Source organism: Acomys russatus, chromosome 19 (assembly GCF_903995435.1).
Source record: "Acomys russatus chromosome 19, mAcoRus1.1, whole genome shotgun sequence".
Lineage (NCBI taxonomy): Eukaryota > Metazoa > Chordata > Mammalia > Rodentia > Muridae > Acomys > Acomys russatus.
The window spans coordinates 64,616,218-64,635,769 of record NC_067155.1 but is presented as its reverse complement, the minus strand read 5'-3'; the positions used below and the strand labels follow the sequence as shown (position 1 = coordinate 64,635,769).

The following is a 19,552-nucleotide window of genomic DNA, read 5'->3' as shown; positions in this document are numbered from 1 at the left end:
GGAGAGGCTATGTCCAAGAGCAGCACTTACCCGGCTGCTCAAACTGTTTGGCCAGAGCTGTTACTATTAACCAGTGCATAAAACCCGTGTTGGACCAGTCTCCTTAGTAAAGTCTAACTTTCATTCTTACCGTAATGAGGTCTTTGCCCTGAAAAGTATGTAACGATGCCTGTCTCGTATAAAAGTTGCATTCGCTGAGGATTAAACGTCTGGGCGGGGTCTCAGCTGTTGGAACACTGGCTGTTGTTGCAGAGGGCCCAGGTCTGGTTCGCAGCACCCGCAGGGTGGCTCACGGCTGTCAGCTCCAGTTCCACGTGATCCAGAGCCCTCTTCATCCGACACACACACACACAGCCGACACAGACGCAGCCAAAAGAAAACGGAAACAATGATTCAAGTTAGGACACGGGGCGAACACATCGAGGGCTCATATAGACACAGGGCTGGGTTCCTGGAACACGCTCCCGCTACACGTGAGGCGCCGGGACCTGGCGCCGGCGGCTCCCACACCTGCGTGGGCACGACGCCATTTAGGGCCAGGACTGGAGAACTCACTCGAAAGCGGAGGCACAGTGGCCTGAGGGACTTGAGGCTGGCGGGGAGGACGGCGGGGAGCTCGCATCCCCAGCGCTCGCAGAAGCCTACGCAGGCGCAGGCCAAACCGCACGCGCGCGCCAACGGGCCACGCAGCCGCAGTGGCGGCCCTCGTGCGCCGGGGGTGGGGCGCGGAGGAGGCGGAGTCAGCCCTCCGGGCGCGCTGACGCAATGGCCGGCGGCGGAAAGGTGCGGACGCGCATGCGCGGCCGGGGCTCGGACCACCCGGGGGGCGGGACCGCGCATGCGTGTCGAGAGGCCCGGCGGCGGCGGCTGGCGGCGGCAGCTGTGAAGGGGGTTCCCGGAAGATGGTGCTGATTAAGGAATTGTGAGTGGGTCGGTGGGCCCGAGCGAGGCTTCGGGGCGCGGGCTGGGGAGGGTCGCTTGGCTCGGCGTCGGGGTCGCTCCCGGGATGCCGCGGGCCTCTTCCCGGAGCCCCGAGGCCCTGGGAGGCGACGCCGCCCTCCGCAGTCAGCGCCCGGCTCGGCGGTGCGGCCGGGGCTCCCGTGGGAGCCGGGACTGCCCGGTCACCGCTCGCCCGGAAGTTTGCCCGGGACCCGACCCTAGACCGTCTCCCTGCGGCCGATCTCAGGCCCCTCACGTCTCACCGGGGCGACACACCGGCCCCACCTGCCTCACCGGGTTACGGTGCGGCGTTTAAAGAAACACATGGTGTGGCAAATGAAGACTGTCGCGGGTGCAAAAGTTGTGGCTTCCCCCACTGTCTAGAGCCGAGAACCTCGCAGGAAACGGTGGCGGCAGGAAATGTTCGGCTGTCATATCCCTAACCGGTGTCCCTGTGCAATTAGGGATCTCAAGTGTGACCCATTTTGTTGTCGTTCCCCACCCCTGATTTCATTTCAGAGTCTTAAAAAGAAGAGAGCCTTAATTTATCTGTCTAGACACTTCGTCTGTGTTAACGTCAACCGCGTAGAAACCACTAACAGTTCCTCTACTGTACACTACCTAGGTTCTAGTTTCTGCTCCTATGTACACTTTTTTCCCCACTTGCCCGTTCTAGCATCACAGGACCCCCTTGCTGCTCCTCTGTGGCGCTGCATATAGGCTTAATCACTCAGGGCTGCCCCGTTTCCTTCTCTTTCTGCTGCCTCGAATGCTTTTTCCTCAAATCAGTAACTCGCCTTCGAGGTGCTCACTCGTGTGTTCTTGGGGGGTTTGTGTTTGTCTTTGTGTGTGTTCTCTCTACATTGAACGCTGTACTCACTCTGATGCCTCCAGCTTGTAGAGCAGTCTTGACTACTTAGCAGACATTCAGCAAACGTTTGTTGGTTGTTGTTTTTTTTTTAAGATGTGTTTGTTTTTATGTGTGTGAGTGCTTGCCTGCATGTGTGTGTGCGTGCATGTGTGTGTGTGTCACATGCCAACAGTGTTCTTGGAGATAAGTAGAGAGTATTGCATTCCCTGGAGCTAGATGCTGCTGCTGGACTCGGAACCCAGTTACTCTGAAAGAGCAGTAAGTCCTCTTAGCCGCTGGGCCGTTTCTCCAGCCCCTCAGCAAACATTTGTCAAATGAATAGATGACAAATTACTTTTTAGAAACATTTTAAAGTGTGTGTGTGTGTGCGCGGCACGCGTGTGTGTGTGTGTGTGTGTGTGTGTGTGTGTGTGCGCGGCACGTGTGTGTGTGTGTGTGTGTGTGTGTGTGTGTGTATGTATGTATGTATGTATGTATGTATGTACAGGCAGGTGCCATAGTGTGCTTTTGGAGATCAGAGGACAACTTGCAGGAGTAAATAAATCTCTCTCTCTCTCTCTCTCTCTCTCTCTCTCTCTCTCTCTCTCTCTTTTTTTGGAGACAGGGTTTCTCTTTGTAGCCTTGACTGTCCTGGACTTGCTTTGTAGACCAGGCTGGCCTCGAACTCACAGTGATCCGCCTGCCTCTGCCTCCCAAGTGCTGGCATTAAAGGTGTGCGCCACTATGCCTGGTGAACCCACAGAAATTTGCCTGCCTTTGCCTCCCTGAGTGCTGGGATTAAAGATGTGCCACCACCACCTGGCAAAAACTCTCTTCTATTGGGACCTGTACCTGGAACTCAGGTCATGCTTGGAGGCAAGTGCCTCTGGCCTGCTGGGCCATCTGTGAGCCGAAAATTACTACCTTTTGTTAGTGACAGGGAACGTGAAAACAGGCATACTTTTGCATGCTGTACAGAGCAAATATTTGCATTTAAATCATGTTCATGTTACTAAACTTTGAGCTTATATGAAAACTTTCTTCCGAGTAACTTTAACAGTGTATCTTGCAATGTCACATAATTTATTTTTCCAGTGGCAGATAGTAAAACAGGAGAATATGGGGCCTGACGTGATGGTGCACGCCATTAATCCCAGCATTTTGGGAAGACAGAGGCAGGAGGCTCTCTGTGAGCTTGAGGCCAGCCTGGTCTACCAAGCAAGTCCGAGACAGCCACAGAAAACCCTGTCTTGAAAAACAAACAAAACAAAAACAGAATATGAGACAGGAAGAAATTGACTTGTCCCAAGCCACCTAGCAAAAGAGATGCTGCACCGATTGGATGTGAGGTGTTGGTGGTTTCTAGTGTAGTAGGCTACCCCGTCCTCAGAATGTGAATTCACCGTGGGGTAACCCTTTGACGGTTAGGGGAGTGCTGTGCAGGAGCAGCAGTCCTGAATGGAAGCTTGCTCAGTAGGCATTTTGCAAATCTTAAGATTTGTCTTTATTATTTAAATTATGTGCACTTACATGTGTCTGTGTACCTGAGTACAGATGTCCCTGGAGGCCAGAGGCATTGGATCCACTGGAGCTGGCGTTAGAGGTAGTTGTGAGCTGCCTAATGTAGGTGCTGGGAAATGACCTCAGGCCCTCTGCAAGAGCAGTACCTCTGAACCATCTCTCCAGCCCTGTGCTTTGCATACCTTTGCTTTATGAAGTAAGTTAGTAAATGTTGTTACTTATGTAAACATTAATTGTTCTCATGAAGGTCTCTCTTAGTTGTTTTTCTCCCCCTAGACGTTTAAGATAGAGTCAGTTTTCTGCCAGTGTGTTCTTTGTCCAGCACAGTGCAAGTGCTCAGTACCATTAAATGAAGTGACTCCCCTGCAGTCAGCCCCATGCAGTTAGTTGTTTGTCACAGTGACTAGTTGGTTCCTGTGTGGTAAATTACTGTGACATGTTTCATATCTTAGAAGAACTTTTTTTTTTTTTTGGTAAGAATTAAAGAGTTAAAAACAGCTTTCAGGACCAAGTGTGGTGACACATGCCTTTAATACCAAATCCACGAGAAGCAGATCTCTGAGTTAGTTCCAGGGCTACATAGTAAGACCCTGTCTCAAACAAAACAAAACAGGCAAGGACTTTGAGGATAGGCTTGTCTCTTGTTAGGGAGCAGTAGATGAAGTTGCTATTAGTGTAAAAGTCTTGATTTTAAAGCATTTGTTGCTGGTTCTATTTGGAAAAACTTTGATGAGGATTTTTGGAGATTTGATTTATCATTCTCAATGTTGTAGCCGCTTTCATTTTACGAAAGATTTCTTTTGAGTCGGGCGTGGTGGCACTCACCTTTAATCCCAGCACTAGGTAGGCAGAGGTAGGCGAATCTATGAGTTCAAGGGCAGCCTGGTCTACAAAGAGTCCAGGACAGCCAGGGCTACACAGAGAGACCCTGTCTCAAACAACAACACAACAAGATTTCTTTGAAAGTCTTGTTAAACAAAAATGGGCACCTTCTGCTAGCGAGTGTTGAAATTACCCACCTCTTATCTTTGCTTTTGTGAAATTTGTCTACATCCTACATCTTGGTCCAGTCCTTTAATAACTCTTGAAGTGGTCCCCAGAAGACCTCTTACCTAATTCTCCATGTCCCCGACCACCTGCAGACCTCAGGAGATAGCCATGGCCACGTGACTCTTGGGAAAATGCTCCAGCATAGCTAGCCTCAGACTCAGAACTCTGCCAGCCTCTGCCACCACCCGGCTGAACTTACTAATTCTTTATTCTAGTGTTAATGGCCCTGAAAAATGGTTCCACACTCTTTCTTTCTCGGTCGCCTTTCTCCAGTTAATGTTCTGTGTAGTGACACAGCAAGTTATTGTGCATGGTAGGTAGGGTGAGATGTGGGATGTTTGTTTGTGGAAGGACGTAACAGCGTTTTGTTCTCCAAGAGAGGTAGAAGTATGACACTTCTGCCTTGAGTGGTCCTGATCTTCAGATGACATTCTCACACAGGGTGACGGTGACCTGCAATGCGGAGGGTTAGCAGGGAACCCCATTTGTACAAATGAGGAATCTCCTTGCGGAGATACCATGTGATGTCATGATGGAAACAATGCAGGTGTAGACTTTGAGTCGCCGTCCTGTGTTGTGGTGAGGTGGAGCTCTACAAATGACCTTTGCTGTGCTCAATAGCACACACTGGGACAGACTCAAGCACAAAGCCTCCTCATGCTGGCTGTCCCTTTTGAGAGGTTGTGTTATTTGTAAGGTGCAAGACTGCTTATTACAAAGCCACCTTTACAGTTGTCTCACTGAACTTGAATAATTAGATTGTGGAAGGACTTCCGGAGATACTCGTTCATGACCTCTAAAGCATGTTTGTGTTCTATAAGAAGTATCAAAACCAAGCAAACAGAGCCAAGCGTGGTGGCGCCCGCCTTTAATCCCAGCACTCAGGAGGCAGAGGCAGGCAGACATCTGTGAATTAGAGGCCAGCCTGGTCTACAAAGTGAGTCTAGGACAGCCAAGGCTACACAGAGAAACTCTGTCTCGAAAAACCAACCAACCACCGCCCCCCCAGGGTTAGAAAGAGAGCTGAGTAGTAGCTAAGAGCACTGATTGCTCTCTTAGAAGGCCCGTGTTGGGTGTCTGTGGCCTCTACCTGCTCTGCCAGTGATCCCACCCTCTTGGCTTTGATGGGTGCTCACTCATACACGGAGACAGAAATCTTGAAAGCGCACAGCACATACATGGTGAGTGAAACTATGCTAACAATTCCATGTGTGTTCTGACCAGAGAGCTTGCAGGTACTGAGGTTGTTCGTGTTTGCTTTCCATGTACAGAGTCACCTCTGCATCTTGGCTCCTGGGGCAGTGCGGTGGGTAGCCTTCCAAGTTCGGCAATATATATAACGTCTATTTTTTCTTTTTCTCTTTAGCCGTGTGGTTTTGCCGTGTTCTGTTCAGGAGGTAAGTAGTTTTGCTGTTGTGCAATTCTATTGTTATGGTCTACTGATACGTTAACCTATGCTGTTTTATAATACACATTTGCTGTGTGTGTGTGTGTGTGTGTGTGTGTGTGTGTGTGTGTGTGTGTGTGTAGTCCTGGGATCTGGACCCAGGGCCTCAAAAACGTTAGGCAAGCAGTCTGCCAATGAGCTATACTCTCAGCCTTAGCTTTCTTTTTTTATTCCATTGTCCGTTACAGATAATAACAAATGAACTTCTGTTATATTGTCTCATTCGGAAGGGTCTGTAGAAAATAGATTAACAAGTATAGAAATTCTGTCAACACTGTCCCAGAAAGATGAGATTCCAGCCTCCATTTAAGTACTTGTAGGTAAGAGAGCTGCCTGGAGAGAAGAGCTGGCCTCCGTGGCTGCTGGCCTTTGTCTGCCCACGGAACTTGCTTTTCTGTGACATGCTTTGCCCTACCTGAGCAGTGGGATTTAAGCCTTTGTCTTGCCTGTGGTAATGTTGAGCTTTTCCCGTGCAGCTCTGCCTGCCAACCTCACCACCCCAAGACCTTGTATTTCACTTTAACGTGGAGTTCACCGTCCCCAGCAGATCTGTTTGTGCTAATGTGATATGACCTCATGGCTTTACATAGCTGGCCGCATGGCTACACGCACCATACGTGTTGCTCTGCACTGCTATGGCGTTGCAGATGTGACCTTACCATCAGCTGACAGGGATTGTGGTCTTGATGATACGGTGGGGATCTGCACCCTGCGGTTGCAGCCAACAGGGAGGACAGCAGAGCGGCTTTGAAGTTAGCGCCTGTAGCCAAACTCAGCCCCTCAGCTGACAGTGGGTCAGAAACAGAGTGACAGATGCTGAAGACAAGAAAGAGCAGAACCGAGGAGAAGTGTGGCCTTGAGTACAGCTGCATGGGTGTCACCATATCACACACAGCACTGAGCGCACCAGGCCCCTGCTCTTTTTTTTTTTTTTTGGTTTTTCGAGACAGGGTTTCTCTGTGTGGCCTTGGCTGTCCTGGACTCACTTTGTAGAGCAGGCTGTCCTCAAACTCACAGCGATTGCCTGCCTCTGCCTCCCGAGTGCTGGGATTAAAGGTGTGCGCCCAGGCCCCTGCTCTTTATCTGCATGGTTGATACTTGAACTCACAGGTGGAACTTGACATTTATTTTTCTAGGTTTGTGTGTGTGTGTGTGTGTGTGTGTGTGTGTGTGTGTGTGTGTGTTTTGTGGGGGATGGGAGTGATAGCTGATAGAAACAACTTACTGAAATTTGGAGTCTTGATATTGGCACCCCAGTTCTTTTTAGTTTTTTGTTATACTTAGATTTAACAAGCATGTCTGTTGTGCCTCTGTCATCTGCAAGAGTCTGAGTTGTTATTATCTTTTTATTTATTTGTTTGTTTGGTTGGTTTTTTGAGAGACAGGGTTTCTCTATGTAACTCTGCCTGTCCTGGAGCTCGTTCTGTAGACTAGGCTGTCTGGGAACTAGAGATCTGTCTGCCTCATCTTCCCAAGAGATGGGATTACAGGCATGTGCCATCACACCTGACACTGAGATATTTTCATTAAGACCAATAAGAAAACCTAGTACTTTCTTCAAGTTACCAATTCAGTAATCTTGTGGGGGAATCCAGTCATTTAATTTCTTTACGCATTTTTGTTAGACCAAATTTGTCTTCTGTTTTAAAGACATTTTAATCCTGTTTTGGAATCTGGCATGTTGGAAAGTGGGTTTTGAACGACTTAAGAATTGAGGCATTAGACTAACCCAAATCGCCTGTTAGGAAACAGAATACACCTCCTGCAGTCCAAAGTCTTAAATAGATACTCACTTTGGAACATTTAAGAAATTTGTTTAGTTCCAGCCTTTCAGACCCTTCCAAATTTGAGTAATACGGGTGGAGGACAGGGACTGTCAGGTTAGCTGGCATGGTGACACTGCAGTCGTGGGTTTTTAAATGGGAGTATCTCTGAGCTTATGATGATCTTTCTATTCTTTCAATTATAATTTTAGCTTTGAATTATGAGTTCTTAGAGATACATTTTTATGTCTTTTCTTTGAAAATAAGATTATAAAGAACAAAAATGCTTTCTTAGAACAAAAAGGCTGTCTTAGTCAGATTTGAAGAAATTGGCAATAGTTCCATGTACTGGTCCCTGGAGCATCCATTTTGCTCCTTGTGACTGCTGTGGCACAGTTCAGTACTACTGACTCATGGGAGCTCCCCCACCACTGAGAGCCCTGCTTCACTATGGAGTAGGGCTGACTGAGCGCTCACCAGTCTTTGATGCTAATATTTACATGTTTGTATTTCCAGGAAGTTTGTGTTTATTAGAGAATTTTGTTGAGCAGTTCTGATCTTGGCTATCCAAGACTGTATCTTCTCAGCTGTGCTAAAAGGTCTCCAGGCTCTTCTGAGCAGACCACATGCCTTGCCTCTTAGTGCTGAGAATAGAGAGCTAGCTGGCCGTTCAGCCTTATGGTTACACTTCTAAGATGCAAGAGAGGTAAAAATGCTTCTCAGAGGCTGGGCAGCTGTGTCTCAGGTTGATCTAAGTGCTGATATTTTCTTAATACATGTTATTACACAAGTAAAATGCTAGTGACTTTTGTTTGTGAACAAAGGAAATGCTCTGACCATCCGGCATTTGTCACTTGAGGTCTGTCTTCATGTAGAATATGTGCTGAACAGTTTGTGTGGCTTTCCTGTGTTGTCTTTATTAAGGTTTTAGCATAGGAAAGTTTTGCAACTTTTACTGACTTAGTAAAACCCTGCTCTTTGAATTTCAGTATCAGGTTGGGCAGCTTTACTCTGTCGCAGAAGCGAGTAAGAACGAGACTGGCGGTGGAGAAGGGATCGAAGTCCTGAAGAATGAACCATATGAAAAGGACGGAGAGAAGGGACAGTACACACACAAGATTTACCACCTGAAGAGGCAAGAGGGGTTTCCACCTGTGACCTGTGACCTGCAGTGCTACTTAGCAACTTTATGAGCAGGCCCACTGAGCTATATCTGCTGTGATCATGCGTTGTGCTTTAATTTATTATGGGCCCCTCATTTTATACTAAATGATAAAAGTGATATATCTCCCTGTAACACAAGTTCAAACAGTAAGGCAGACTATAAAATTACACCCTCATCCTCGTCTGGAGATCTGGTTAGTTGCCAGGAGCACTGGCTGCTCTTGCCGAGGATCCAGGTTTGGTTCCCAGCACCGAGTGGTGGCACACGTCCACCCGTCACTCGAGTTCTATGGGATCCAGCACCATGGATACCTGGTACTTCTGACCCCATGAGTACCAGGCACGCTTGTGACACATGCACACACACACACATAAACAAACCCTAACCCTACACATAAAGTTAAGATAAACACATCCTCACCTTGTCATCAATATCCTTGACTAACACTTGAAGGGTTATCCCTCCAGATCCTAGCTCATCCGTGCTTTCATCTGATATCTTGAGGGGTCTTTTTTTTTCTAATGGGCATGTGGGTGGGTGTAGGCTTTTTGGGTAAGTGTGTTTGCTGCTGTTTGTGGATGAAAGTCTCCTCTGAGATAGGGCTCCTTTTGACCTGGAGTCAGCCAGTTACACTAGACTGACTGCTACTGGTATTGTGGGTACAGACCACTGTGCCCAGCACTTAGACATGGTTTTGGGGATTGAATGGAAGGTTCTCATGCTTACAAGGCAAGAACTTTCCCAATTGAGTAACAGCTCCCCCAGCCCAGCCCCGTGTGACGTGTGAAGCCAAGTGAGCTTGGTCACGTGGAGACAGCATAGTCATCCGACTGCACTGCTGGTAGGGAATGAAGGTCGTCCCATGTCTTAGGTCAGTTTTTGTAGCTATAGAACTCGTCTCTGGGGCCCTAGAGTTGTAATTTTTAGGAGAAAGAAGGGTCCATGTAAATCGTCCTCTCACGTTTCATACGATTAATTTTCCTTGTTTTTCTGTTTAGAATTTTTGCCAGTTTCACAGGCAGCAACCCTGTGCTTCCGCCTGTGCTTCAGGTGGGCGTGGTTGGCAGTCTGCTGGCTGCTGTAGGAGGTCGGGACTGATACCTCACACACCACTTGTTTGCTCCCCTGTCTTCGGCTAGAGTTCCTTTGTGCGCTCCTGTTAAGCTTCACAGTCTGGTTTCCATCTTTTCTTTCAGGTTCTTTACAGTAGGAAATGTGTACAGGGGCTAGAGGTAGCTCTTGAGTCCATCTTCCCGCCGCCCGACAACCGGCCCCCCCCCTCCCCCCGCCCCCCGGCCCGGGTCTGTTACCGTGGGTGGGGGGTGGGGTGGAGCATCTCTGCTCTTCTTCATTTTTTCTCATTATAGTAAAATTAATCTTACTCATGTTCCTAAAGTGCAGATGAGCTTAGGTGATTAAGCTTAAACTTTGTCATAACTTTCTTTTTTTTTTTTTAAGATCATAGGTCCACTTACGTGTATGTGTGTGCTGTATGTTGTATGTGTGTGCTGTATGTTGCAAGTGTGGACTTGCCGTGGAGGCCAGAAGGAGGTCACAGATAGCACTGTAGTGCTCTGCCCTGTGTGTGGTCACAGATAGCACTGCAGTGCTCTGCCCTGTGTGAGGTCACAGATAGCACTGCAGTGCTCTGCCCTGTGTGAGGTCACAGATAGCACTGCAGTGCTCTGCCCTGTGTGAGGTCACAGATAGCACTGCAGTGCTCTGCCCTGTGTGAGGTCACAGATAGCACTGCAGTGCTCTGCCCTGCGTGAGGTCACAGATAGCACTGTAGTGCTCTGCCCTGTGTGAGGTCACAGATAGCACTGTAGTGCTCTGCCCTGCGTGTGCTGGAAGCTGATCTCTGGCACGCGTTGCCAACCACTGAGCCGTTCCTACAGCCTCTTTCACTAAAACTTTTGATTCACCATTGAGTTCTACAGATAGCTAGAAGTTTCTTACTGAAAGCACTGGATTTTTTCTGGGAATGCTAACATAAGCCAACGGGTTTGATGTGTGAAGTTGTGTATTGATCTGCAATGTCCTTTAGAGAGTTGCTGTGACAAAACTCCATGACCAAAACCAGCTTGGTGAGGAAGGGTTCCTTTGGCTTACAAGCCACAGGCCATTATTGAGGCAAGAACTGAGTCGGGGACTGTGGAGAGCATCACTCAACAGCCTGCTTTTCTGATCACCTGCCGGCAGGCTGCTGGAGGGAAGGCCTTTTCTCAGAAGTTCTTCCCAGCTGACTAGCTTGTGTCAAGTTGACAGAAAACCAACCAGAACACCTCTTAAATTTGTAATATCCTTTGAAACCTAAAGGTTCAGATATTAGAAAGATGGCGTCTTACTGTATAGAAAGCCTATTACTGGATCACTAGTCATGCCGTGTTCATGTTTTAAAACCTAATCAGATAAAAGCCTAGATGGTCATTAAAATGTTATGAGTTTTCATGACTTTCTGCTGAGATACAGGTGATTCCACTTTTATGGGAAAGAACACTGTAAAATGCCATTTTTGAAACATTAATTTAGGTAACTTTCCAGCCATAAATACTGACTCTTGGTTGAAGTGAGCTGTAAACATGGTCCCTGCAAGTGGTATTATTGCCTAGGAGCTTATTTAGGCATGAGGTTAGGACTTTGAGGCTGGCAGTGCCCGGGCTCAGAGGCAGCCTTCCTGTGTTCTTGGTCTCTGGGAGCAGCATCTTTGCTCCAGCAGGAGACAGAGTCAGTCCACTTGCCTTTCTGTGTACCAGCCCTGAGGCAGAGGCAGCTGCTGAGTTTTATACAAGAAGACAGGGGTACACACTTGCTGTGTCAGTAAGTAGCAGGGGCTTGTTCGCTTTGACTTTTAATGTCTTGGTCATCGTATGAGGAGCCCAGTTGAGAACCCAGTGAGCACAGGTCCCCTGAGGAGGAGCAGAGGGGACTAGTGGGACAGGGAAGGCTGCTTGACTCTTGTGCCCACTCTTCCCAGGCCCTTCATCCCCTGTCCACAAATGGTAGCTGTGAACAGAAATACAGAGAGGGCAGCGGTGGTGGAGAGAGGGGGAGAGGGCAGCAGTGGTGTAGCTTCATGGTGACAGGCGGCCACGAGCCTCCCTCCCACCCCCCCGTAGAGACCAAATGGGGGCCATTGCTGCTGCTGCTGTCTGGAAGTGGGAAAGGCCGTGGGACAAGGCAAGCTCTCAGATTCATTAGTGTCATGCTGACTGATGGTTGGACACAGATCAGCAGCAACTAAGACCTAGATTCCAGGATAGGCCATCAGTACAGCCTCTTCCTCGGGCGTTGTGTTAGCATTCTGGGTGGTGCCCGCTGTCCCCGGAGCATGGTACACTCTCCGCCTGAGGGAGGGAACTTGTTCGCATAACATTTAGATCTTTTGTGTGCCCAGTACCCACCGAACAGCAGTAGAATTGCAGATTTGGCTAAGACCGCCAACACCTTATTTTATCCAGTTCGTGAAGTTCTGGGTTTCACTTGACCCAGACAAAGCAAGTCCTAGGCCCGTTGGTTTATTGATTACAGCCCTTGGTGTATTGATTATCGCCCTTGGTTTATTGATTATAGCCATTTGCATATGAAGAGCACCTAACTGTGCTTCTGAGGTACATGTCCCTGATGACTAAGCATGCTGGAGTTTCCTTATGGATCTTTTGGACATTTGCATATTATTGGAGGAATCCTGTTCAAGTCTTTCTCCTTTCTTTCTTTCTTGTGTCAGTCTCCCAATGTAGCTCAGACTTACACTTGTGACTCTCCTTCCTCAGCCTCCTAGAGTGTGAGGGCTGTAGGCTGCCCTGCCATGCCTAGCCTTTCTTACTGGACAGAGCTTCTGTGGTAGGACCCTATCAAACAGGTGACTTGCAGCTCTTCCCCCAGTCTGTAAACTAAATTGTTATTTTTTTAAAAATTTATTTACTGTATATGAGTACTTTATCTGCAGAAGAAAGCATCAGATCACATTATAGATGGTTGCGAGCCACCATGTGGTTGCTGGGAATTGAACTCAGGACCTCTGGAAGAGCAGGCACGTCTCTTAACCACTGAGCCATCTCTCCAACCCCTAAATTGCTATTTTTTAAACAATGCCTTTTGAAGCCTAAAACGTTCATTGTTTTATGGAACTCCACTTTACTGGTTTTGTCTGTGCTCGCCACCAGCCACTGGCTCACTCCACCCCGTGGTTAAGTCTTTGTCCATTTGGAATTGATTCTGCCCACTTTCCCACACAGAGCCAGAGTAATGTTAGGCTTGCCCCAGCTGTTGTTCGCAGGGCATCAGTGGCTCCTGCTTGAGCCTGTGGACGAGGAGCCACCTGGTCGACCTGAGCGCCGCGCCCGGCCAGCCTGTCTCTTATTTCTCTGCTTCGGGCACTGCGGTTGGCAGTGCTGGAGACTGCCGGGGCTCGGCCTCCTTGAGGCTGCTGTCCTGCCGCTGGCTCTACCCTTGCCCTGTGCTGAGAGTCCAGACAGGTCTTGGGTTCTGCCTTCTGCTGCTCCTGCTTCCTCCCCCGGAAGGGCAGGCTGTGTTGGCATTGCCCGTTTGCTCATGGTTTCCAAGCGCCTGCAGGGCAGTTAGAGTCATGGGAGCCATGTAAGGTGCCTGTGCTCCTCCTCTCCTGGGACAGCTGCTTCCCAGGTGGGCAGGAACATGTCCTGCGCTGGCAGAGGGCCTGAGTTCAGTTCCCAGCTCCAGGGATCAGGGGCCTCTGGCATTCACGTGTGCAGACAAAAATCTTACCATTTCTGCTCTTCAGTTTCCCTGGCTGGGAACACATGAGTTTGTCACCATCATGCTATTGTGGTCACATCTTAAAGTGGCCTCTGCCATTGCAATGGGATAAATCGCGGCACTTGATTTGATCCCAAGGTCAATATTCTGAAAGTGTGTGAAAGGGGCATGCCTTGTGTTTCATGTTATGGGCACGTGTGGATGTTAGCCAGCCCAAATCTGGACAGGGCACCTTGAAGTGAGCCTGCTAAGAACAAAGGAGGAGCCACCATCTCCCGAGTGCTCAGGGGAGGACACAGCAGTGACGTCTCCTGTGTGCACTTTGAGGGCCTAGCTCCATTTCGTACCTTTCACTTTTCTAAGGCTCCCTAAACTGCTAAAGGTGATACTCATTACTCAAGGTGGCTTCTACAAGAAAGGAAAAATGACATCTGTGCTTCCAGTTAGGTACCTTCTTCGTGTGTGTGTGTGTGTGTGTGTGTGTGTGTGTGTGTGTGTGTGTCTGCGCACGTGCGTTGTGTGTGTGTGTGTGTGTGTGTGTGTGTGTGTGTGTGTATGTTTTCAAGACAGAGCTTCTCTGTTGTCCTGGACTCGCTTTGTAGACCAGACTAGGCTCGAACTCACAGAGATGGCCTGCCTCTGGCTCCCCCAGTGCTGGGTTACAGGTGTGCACCACCACACCCGGCTCAAGATGTCTCTTCTTAAAAGCTAAATTTAAGTTACATTTTGTTTATTCTGTTCACATTTCCCAGGTTTAGTCACTACTGGACACATGAGGACAGACTGCTAGTGAATATTCTCATGCTAGGTGCAAAAACAACAGTAAGTTTGGAGCAGCCAGCTCAAAGACGGGGATTGTGTTGACTGCGTTTTTAAGACAATACCTTCAGTGGTAGACTCAGTCTTGGAATCTAATAGGCGGCAGTTGAGATTAGGGTAGGGAAATGTTAAAAGTGGGCCTGTGGTGATGACTCAGCGGGTCATAGTGCTTGCTGAGCAAGAATAAAGATCTGAGTTCAAATCCCTAGCAGCCACAGAAAAGCTGGATATGGCTGTGCACACCTCTAACCCCAGATGAGAGGATTACAGGGGCTTGGTGACTTTCTCAAAGTAACAAGGTGGAGAGTCATAGCACGGGGCACTTAGCGTCCTTGGCTTTGGGGGTGCACACTGGGGCTCCAGGTTTTACACTGGTTTATAGGTATTAGGTTTTCCAGTGTTGGGCTATGCAGAGTCATCTGATGTCATCCACAGGGGGATTTGCCAGCCTTCTTTTCTACATTGACGGACTGAACTGCTGGCAGCTCCTTGGTAGACCTCCTGAGGTCTGCATGCTCACTGACATGTGTGACTGCTGTTTACACATAGCTGAGCTCATGGCTGGCTTCTATTGTGGTGAAGCCTGATGGTGTGAATGCGACTGTTGTAGCCAGTGTGTGGACTTGGTGACTTCAGCCAACCTCTGCAGTTCCTTCCAGGGAGCTTGACTCATACTCGGTAAATCAGGAAGGTCAACACAGATTTGCCTACTAACCTTGACATGTCCAGTGGTGGACATGTATGCACGCACACGTAAACATACACAGACACACATACATACACACACACACACACACACACACACACACACACACACACATGTGCTCACATATGCATGCGCACACATGTCCACACACACACATTTTTAAGAAGGTGGGGATGAAAACTAGTGGTACCAGTGCTTGCCTACCATGTGTAAAGCCGTCTATACCACTAAAACATAAATCACACACACAAAAACTACTTCTTACTCATTTTTTTAACACCAGTTTGCCACTGAAGTAAACAGTGCTACCTAGCTCATCAGACTTGGAGTGTGATGACCATTTTGATAGAAACAGAAAGGCTGGTACAGTTGAAAATATCCTTTCTCCCCACAGCAAAGTCCCTGCGTTTGTGAGGATGATTGCTCCCGAGGGCTCCCTGGTGTTCCACGAGAAAGCCTGGAATGCCTACCCCTACTGCAGAACAAGTAAGCTGCTCCCCAGGGGCGCTGCACCTGCTGCCCTTAGCATGGGGACAGGGACATTCAGTGCTCCGGGCTTTACGAGCATTAGACCACACCTGCTGTGAGTCCTCATGTGGGCCTCCCCAGACCTGTGTGTACCCGAAGGAGGTCCTGCTAGGTGCTGGCTTTGGGGTGAACAAGTGAATGCAGAAATCATAAAGGTCATGTGCACTCAGGTGCCTTGGTGTGCTCCAGCAACTCTCTAGGAGGGTGTTCCAGATTGATTTGCCAAACAGTCTTCATGAATGATGTTATTAGCATTATTTTAAATTAGGGTAGATTATTCCTCATATTGTCTTTGTACTCCATAACCTAAATTGAGGATCTCTTGGTGTCACTTGTGTAGAGACCATTTTAAAGACATAAGCTACTAAATGTTATATGTTTGGCATAACTTAGTGCACCTGACTTAAAGTACTGGGACAGGCTGTCTTGACTCCATCTAATTGAAGTTTTTCCTGTTTTGCTGCCCGCCTCTTCTCTCTGCCTCAGTTGTAACGGTGAGTAGCACACACTCTTCTTTAAACTTTGTGTTTGCATCGTGGTGATTCCCAACTGCTTCTGGCCTTTTGCTTAAGCTCCCATGGCTTCGTGGCCTACCCTGTACCCTGTCTGCCATCCCTCACTCGCAGGGCTCTGGGTTGCAGCTCTCCCAGGCTGGTGCCACATGCCTTGCTGTGTTCGTTGGCTTCTGCTGCTTACTTTGGGTGTCAGAGTTGCTCAGCAAAGCTCGCGGTTTGTTCTTCTGCCCCTGTGCTGCGTGACTAGTGGGAGTGTTTGAAATACATAAAAGCATCATTTGCTGTACCCAGCAAGTCTTTAAAAATCAGGAACTGGGGCTGGAGATTGACCTTGACCATTAGGAGCATGGGGTTGCTCTTCTGAAAGGCCTAGATTTGGTTCCTAGCACCCACACGGTGCCTCACAACCACCCACAAATCAAGTTCCAGGGAATCTGATGCCCTCTTCTGACTTCCGCAGGCACAGACACACATGTGCCCACATACACAGATGTAGGCAAAATACTCACACACATAAAATAAAAATTATAAATCTAAAGTGCAATGGGGGGCTAGGTGTCTGGACTTGGTGTCATGCTGTGAAGGGCGTGTCATGTTCTTGTGTTCTCTGCAGAATGAATACATGAAAGATGATTTCTTCATCAAGATCGAAACGTGGCACAAACCTGACCTGGGAACCTTAGAAAATGTAAGTTTCCACACTGCACTTCAAGGGCTGCGCTGTAGCTAGTTGGTGGCATGCTGGTCAGCACGTCCGCAGCCCTGGGTTTGATGGCCAGCACCGTCAGCGTGGTGCCAGCTCTGCACTTGAACGTGAAAATGTCCACTCTCCCCATTGCAGTGAGGCCAGCCAGACACAAACCGGCTTCCTTGTCAGTCCCTGCCTCATGCTGAGAGGACTCTGGAGAGGCGAGCCTGGGTGGACAGCATCCCAGACGGTGCTGCAGCCCGGTTTTCCTGGTGGATTTAGATAGTTTTCCGTCTACTCACCAGAGCACTTTTGCTTAGCAGGCTGGTTCCTCTGATGTTTACTTCCTCTTCACTGTCCTGGGCCGCAGGCTGTGGAGTGAGCAGAGGGCAGGGGTGAGAAAGTGCGTGGTTGGCAAGCTCCTGCCTTACGTTACGAGAGGCTGACACACGCTCATGCCCAACTTCAGGAGCACCTGCCAGGGCTTTGCTGGGGGGAGGCATATGGCCAGCCCTGGTGCCCTCAGTGCCTGTCGACCTGGAGCACCAGCACCTAGAGGCCATTAGAAAATGTGAGTGCCCCGCAGGCTGCCTGCTGGTGCACACACGCGCGCGTGCGCATCCACACACTCAGTGTTACTGTGCTCATCCTACAGGAGTGTGAATGAGTGAAGCGCTAGATCCTGGTCACAGCTGTGCTGTGTCAGCACTGTGCCCATTCACAGAGCTTACATTGAGTCTGTGTGCTTGTCAGTGGAGCCAGTGACAGGACGTTCTCTAAAGGGTCTGAATGAAGTGATATGAAGTGACTATGTTTTAAACTGTGTGTGACTGCGGCTGGAGAGATGGCTCAGCGGTTAGAGCACTGCCTGCCCTGGTCGTCTGCAAGAGCAGCCTGTGCTCCTCAGCACTGAGCCGTCTCTCTAGCCCTAGAGTAGCTTGTTGAGGTCTGGTTGTCATGCTGCCTTTGCCAGCATGGGAGTGGAGGGTCACAAGCACTGTGCTTGCTTAGATCACTAGCATTAAACAGTTACTCAAATCTCCTCTTACTACTGCTGAGAAACAACCCTGACGGACTTCTCGTGCGTGCATCTACCCCTCACAGGGGAAGCTGTAGAAAGAGTGAAAGCTGTCCAGGTCTCAAGAGAGTAGTTTCACCCCCACTCCTGAGGGGCTCGAGCTCAGATAGCATATGGGTATGTGATGCTTCTCTGACAAAGAACACTAAGTTCTCTTTTTCTTACAGGTTCACGGTTTGGATCCGAACACATGGAAAACCGTTGAAATTGTCCACATAGACATTGCCGATCGAAGTCAGGTTGAACCAGCAGTGAGTACTAACTGACGGAATCCCCATGTGTGCGTATCGCATCCCACGGCCACTGGCTTCAGCGTAGTCTACATTTCTATAGTGAAAGACCACGGAGCTCAGGTCTGCTCTGGCAACAGTCACCCTGTAGGAAGAGAGTGTTTCTTTCTGTGTGGTCTCTAAGTCATTGCGAGGCCAGACCCCAATCTTTGAGGGCCCCTTCCTGCTTGGAATTTTCATCGTTGGCCTGGGGAGGTGGTTAGTGAGTGTGGTCCCAGTGACAGACCGACCGTAACGTAACCTGACGTGCATGTCTTGTCTCTGCACACACACCAATCAGGGTGTGGGCTCTGCGGAGTAGGAGTGAGCCTGGTGTCTTAAAATTGTACCGTGGTTTGAAGTTACTTCAATTTCAAGGATATTTACACCTTTACAATTTTGTGGAGGGGGCAATTTTAATCTGTTCACGTGGGGATCATTTAAACGATAGCTTCCCTTTTTGTTGGGGTGTCTTTTAGCCATAGTGTATATAAGAGAAAAGCACAGGAGAAGTATCTAGGATGAGGTAGGCAGCAGGCTGGCGGGGCCTAGCACAGGGTCACAGACAGAGGGGGAGCAGTGGAGCACGCCAGGATCGGTGGTCCTGAGTGCAGTGATGCTCTGGTATCCAAGTGCCGTGTTGGCCAAACCTGGGCCTACGTAGTTCACACACCACAGGCCTTGGCTCTGCTGGGAACATGAAGAGCTTGGTTCTTGTCCCAGATAAAAGTGGACGGTATGAGAGTGTGGCCAGGGCGGCCTTCCACTCCGCCACCTTGCAGGTGAGAAGGCTGCACAGGTGCTTCTGTGGGGTGTGTTTTCCATGGATGGGTCCTGGAGTGGATTGGACCTGGGCATTGTGATTTGGTGGGGATGGTTGTGGTCAAGAAAGCAACTTCTAGATTCAGAGTCTGAGGCTCTGCCATCTGCTGCCTCTTTGGTTTAGACAAGGTTATGTGACCTCCCTGTGCCTGTGAGCTGACTACTGAACAGCACTCAATGTGGGCGGGCACCTTGTGGCTGCCAGATGAGTACTTGGAGGCCTGGCTCTCATTGTCAGCTGCGCTGGGCTGGTATCTGCCTCAGTGTCACCAAACACTTGAGGAGTCCTCGCCTGAGGGTTTTTTTTTTTCTTTTGTGTATGTGTGAGCACATGCACAAAGATTTATTTTTACTTGTGTGTGTGTGTACAACGTTTTATTTTTTATTTATGTGTGTGTATGCATGTGTGTACATGTGGATGCCTAGGAAGCCAGAAGAGGGTGTCAGGTGCTCTGGATCTGCAGTTAAAGGCTGTGAGCTGCCTGGTGTGGGAAACTTGGTCTTCTGCAAAGAAGTGGTCCTCTCAACTCTGAGCCCTCTCACCAGCCCGACTCCTGCGGTTGGCTTCCCAAGACTCTCAGCTCTTGTGTGCAGTTTCACACTGTGATACAAGTAGATGCAAACTTAAAGGATATTGAATTTGCAGTGCCTGTTT

General features: G+C 49.0%; 1 protein-coding gene across 1 annotated transcript in view; it reads left to right on the top strand.

The window, feature by feature from the left end:
• Positions 1 to 862: 862 nt before the first annotated feature.
• Positions 863 to 19,552, top strand: part of Pitpnb (phosphatidylinositol transfer protein beta) — a 44,749-nt gene continuing 26,059 nt past the window's right edge. The window contains exons 1-7 of the mRNA XM_051161743.1: positions 863 to 922; positions 5,727 to 5,757; positions 8,560 to 8,705; positions 15,392 to 15,483; positions 16,012 to 16,019; positions 16,654 to 16,728; positions 17,974 to 18,057. Coding sequence (XP_051017700.1) covers positions 903 to 922; positions 5,727 to 5,757; positions 8,560 to 8,705; positions 15,392 to 15,483; positions 16,012 to 16,019; positions 16,654 to 16,728; positions 17,974 to 18,057 — 456 coding nt within the window. The 5' untranslated portion in view covers positions 863 to 902. The remainder of the gene's footprint in view (positions 923 to 5,726; positions 5,758 to 8,559; positions 8,706 to 15,391; positions 15,484 to 16,011; positions 16,020 to 16,653; positions 16,729 to 17,973; positions 18,058 to 19,552) is intronic.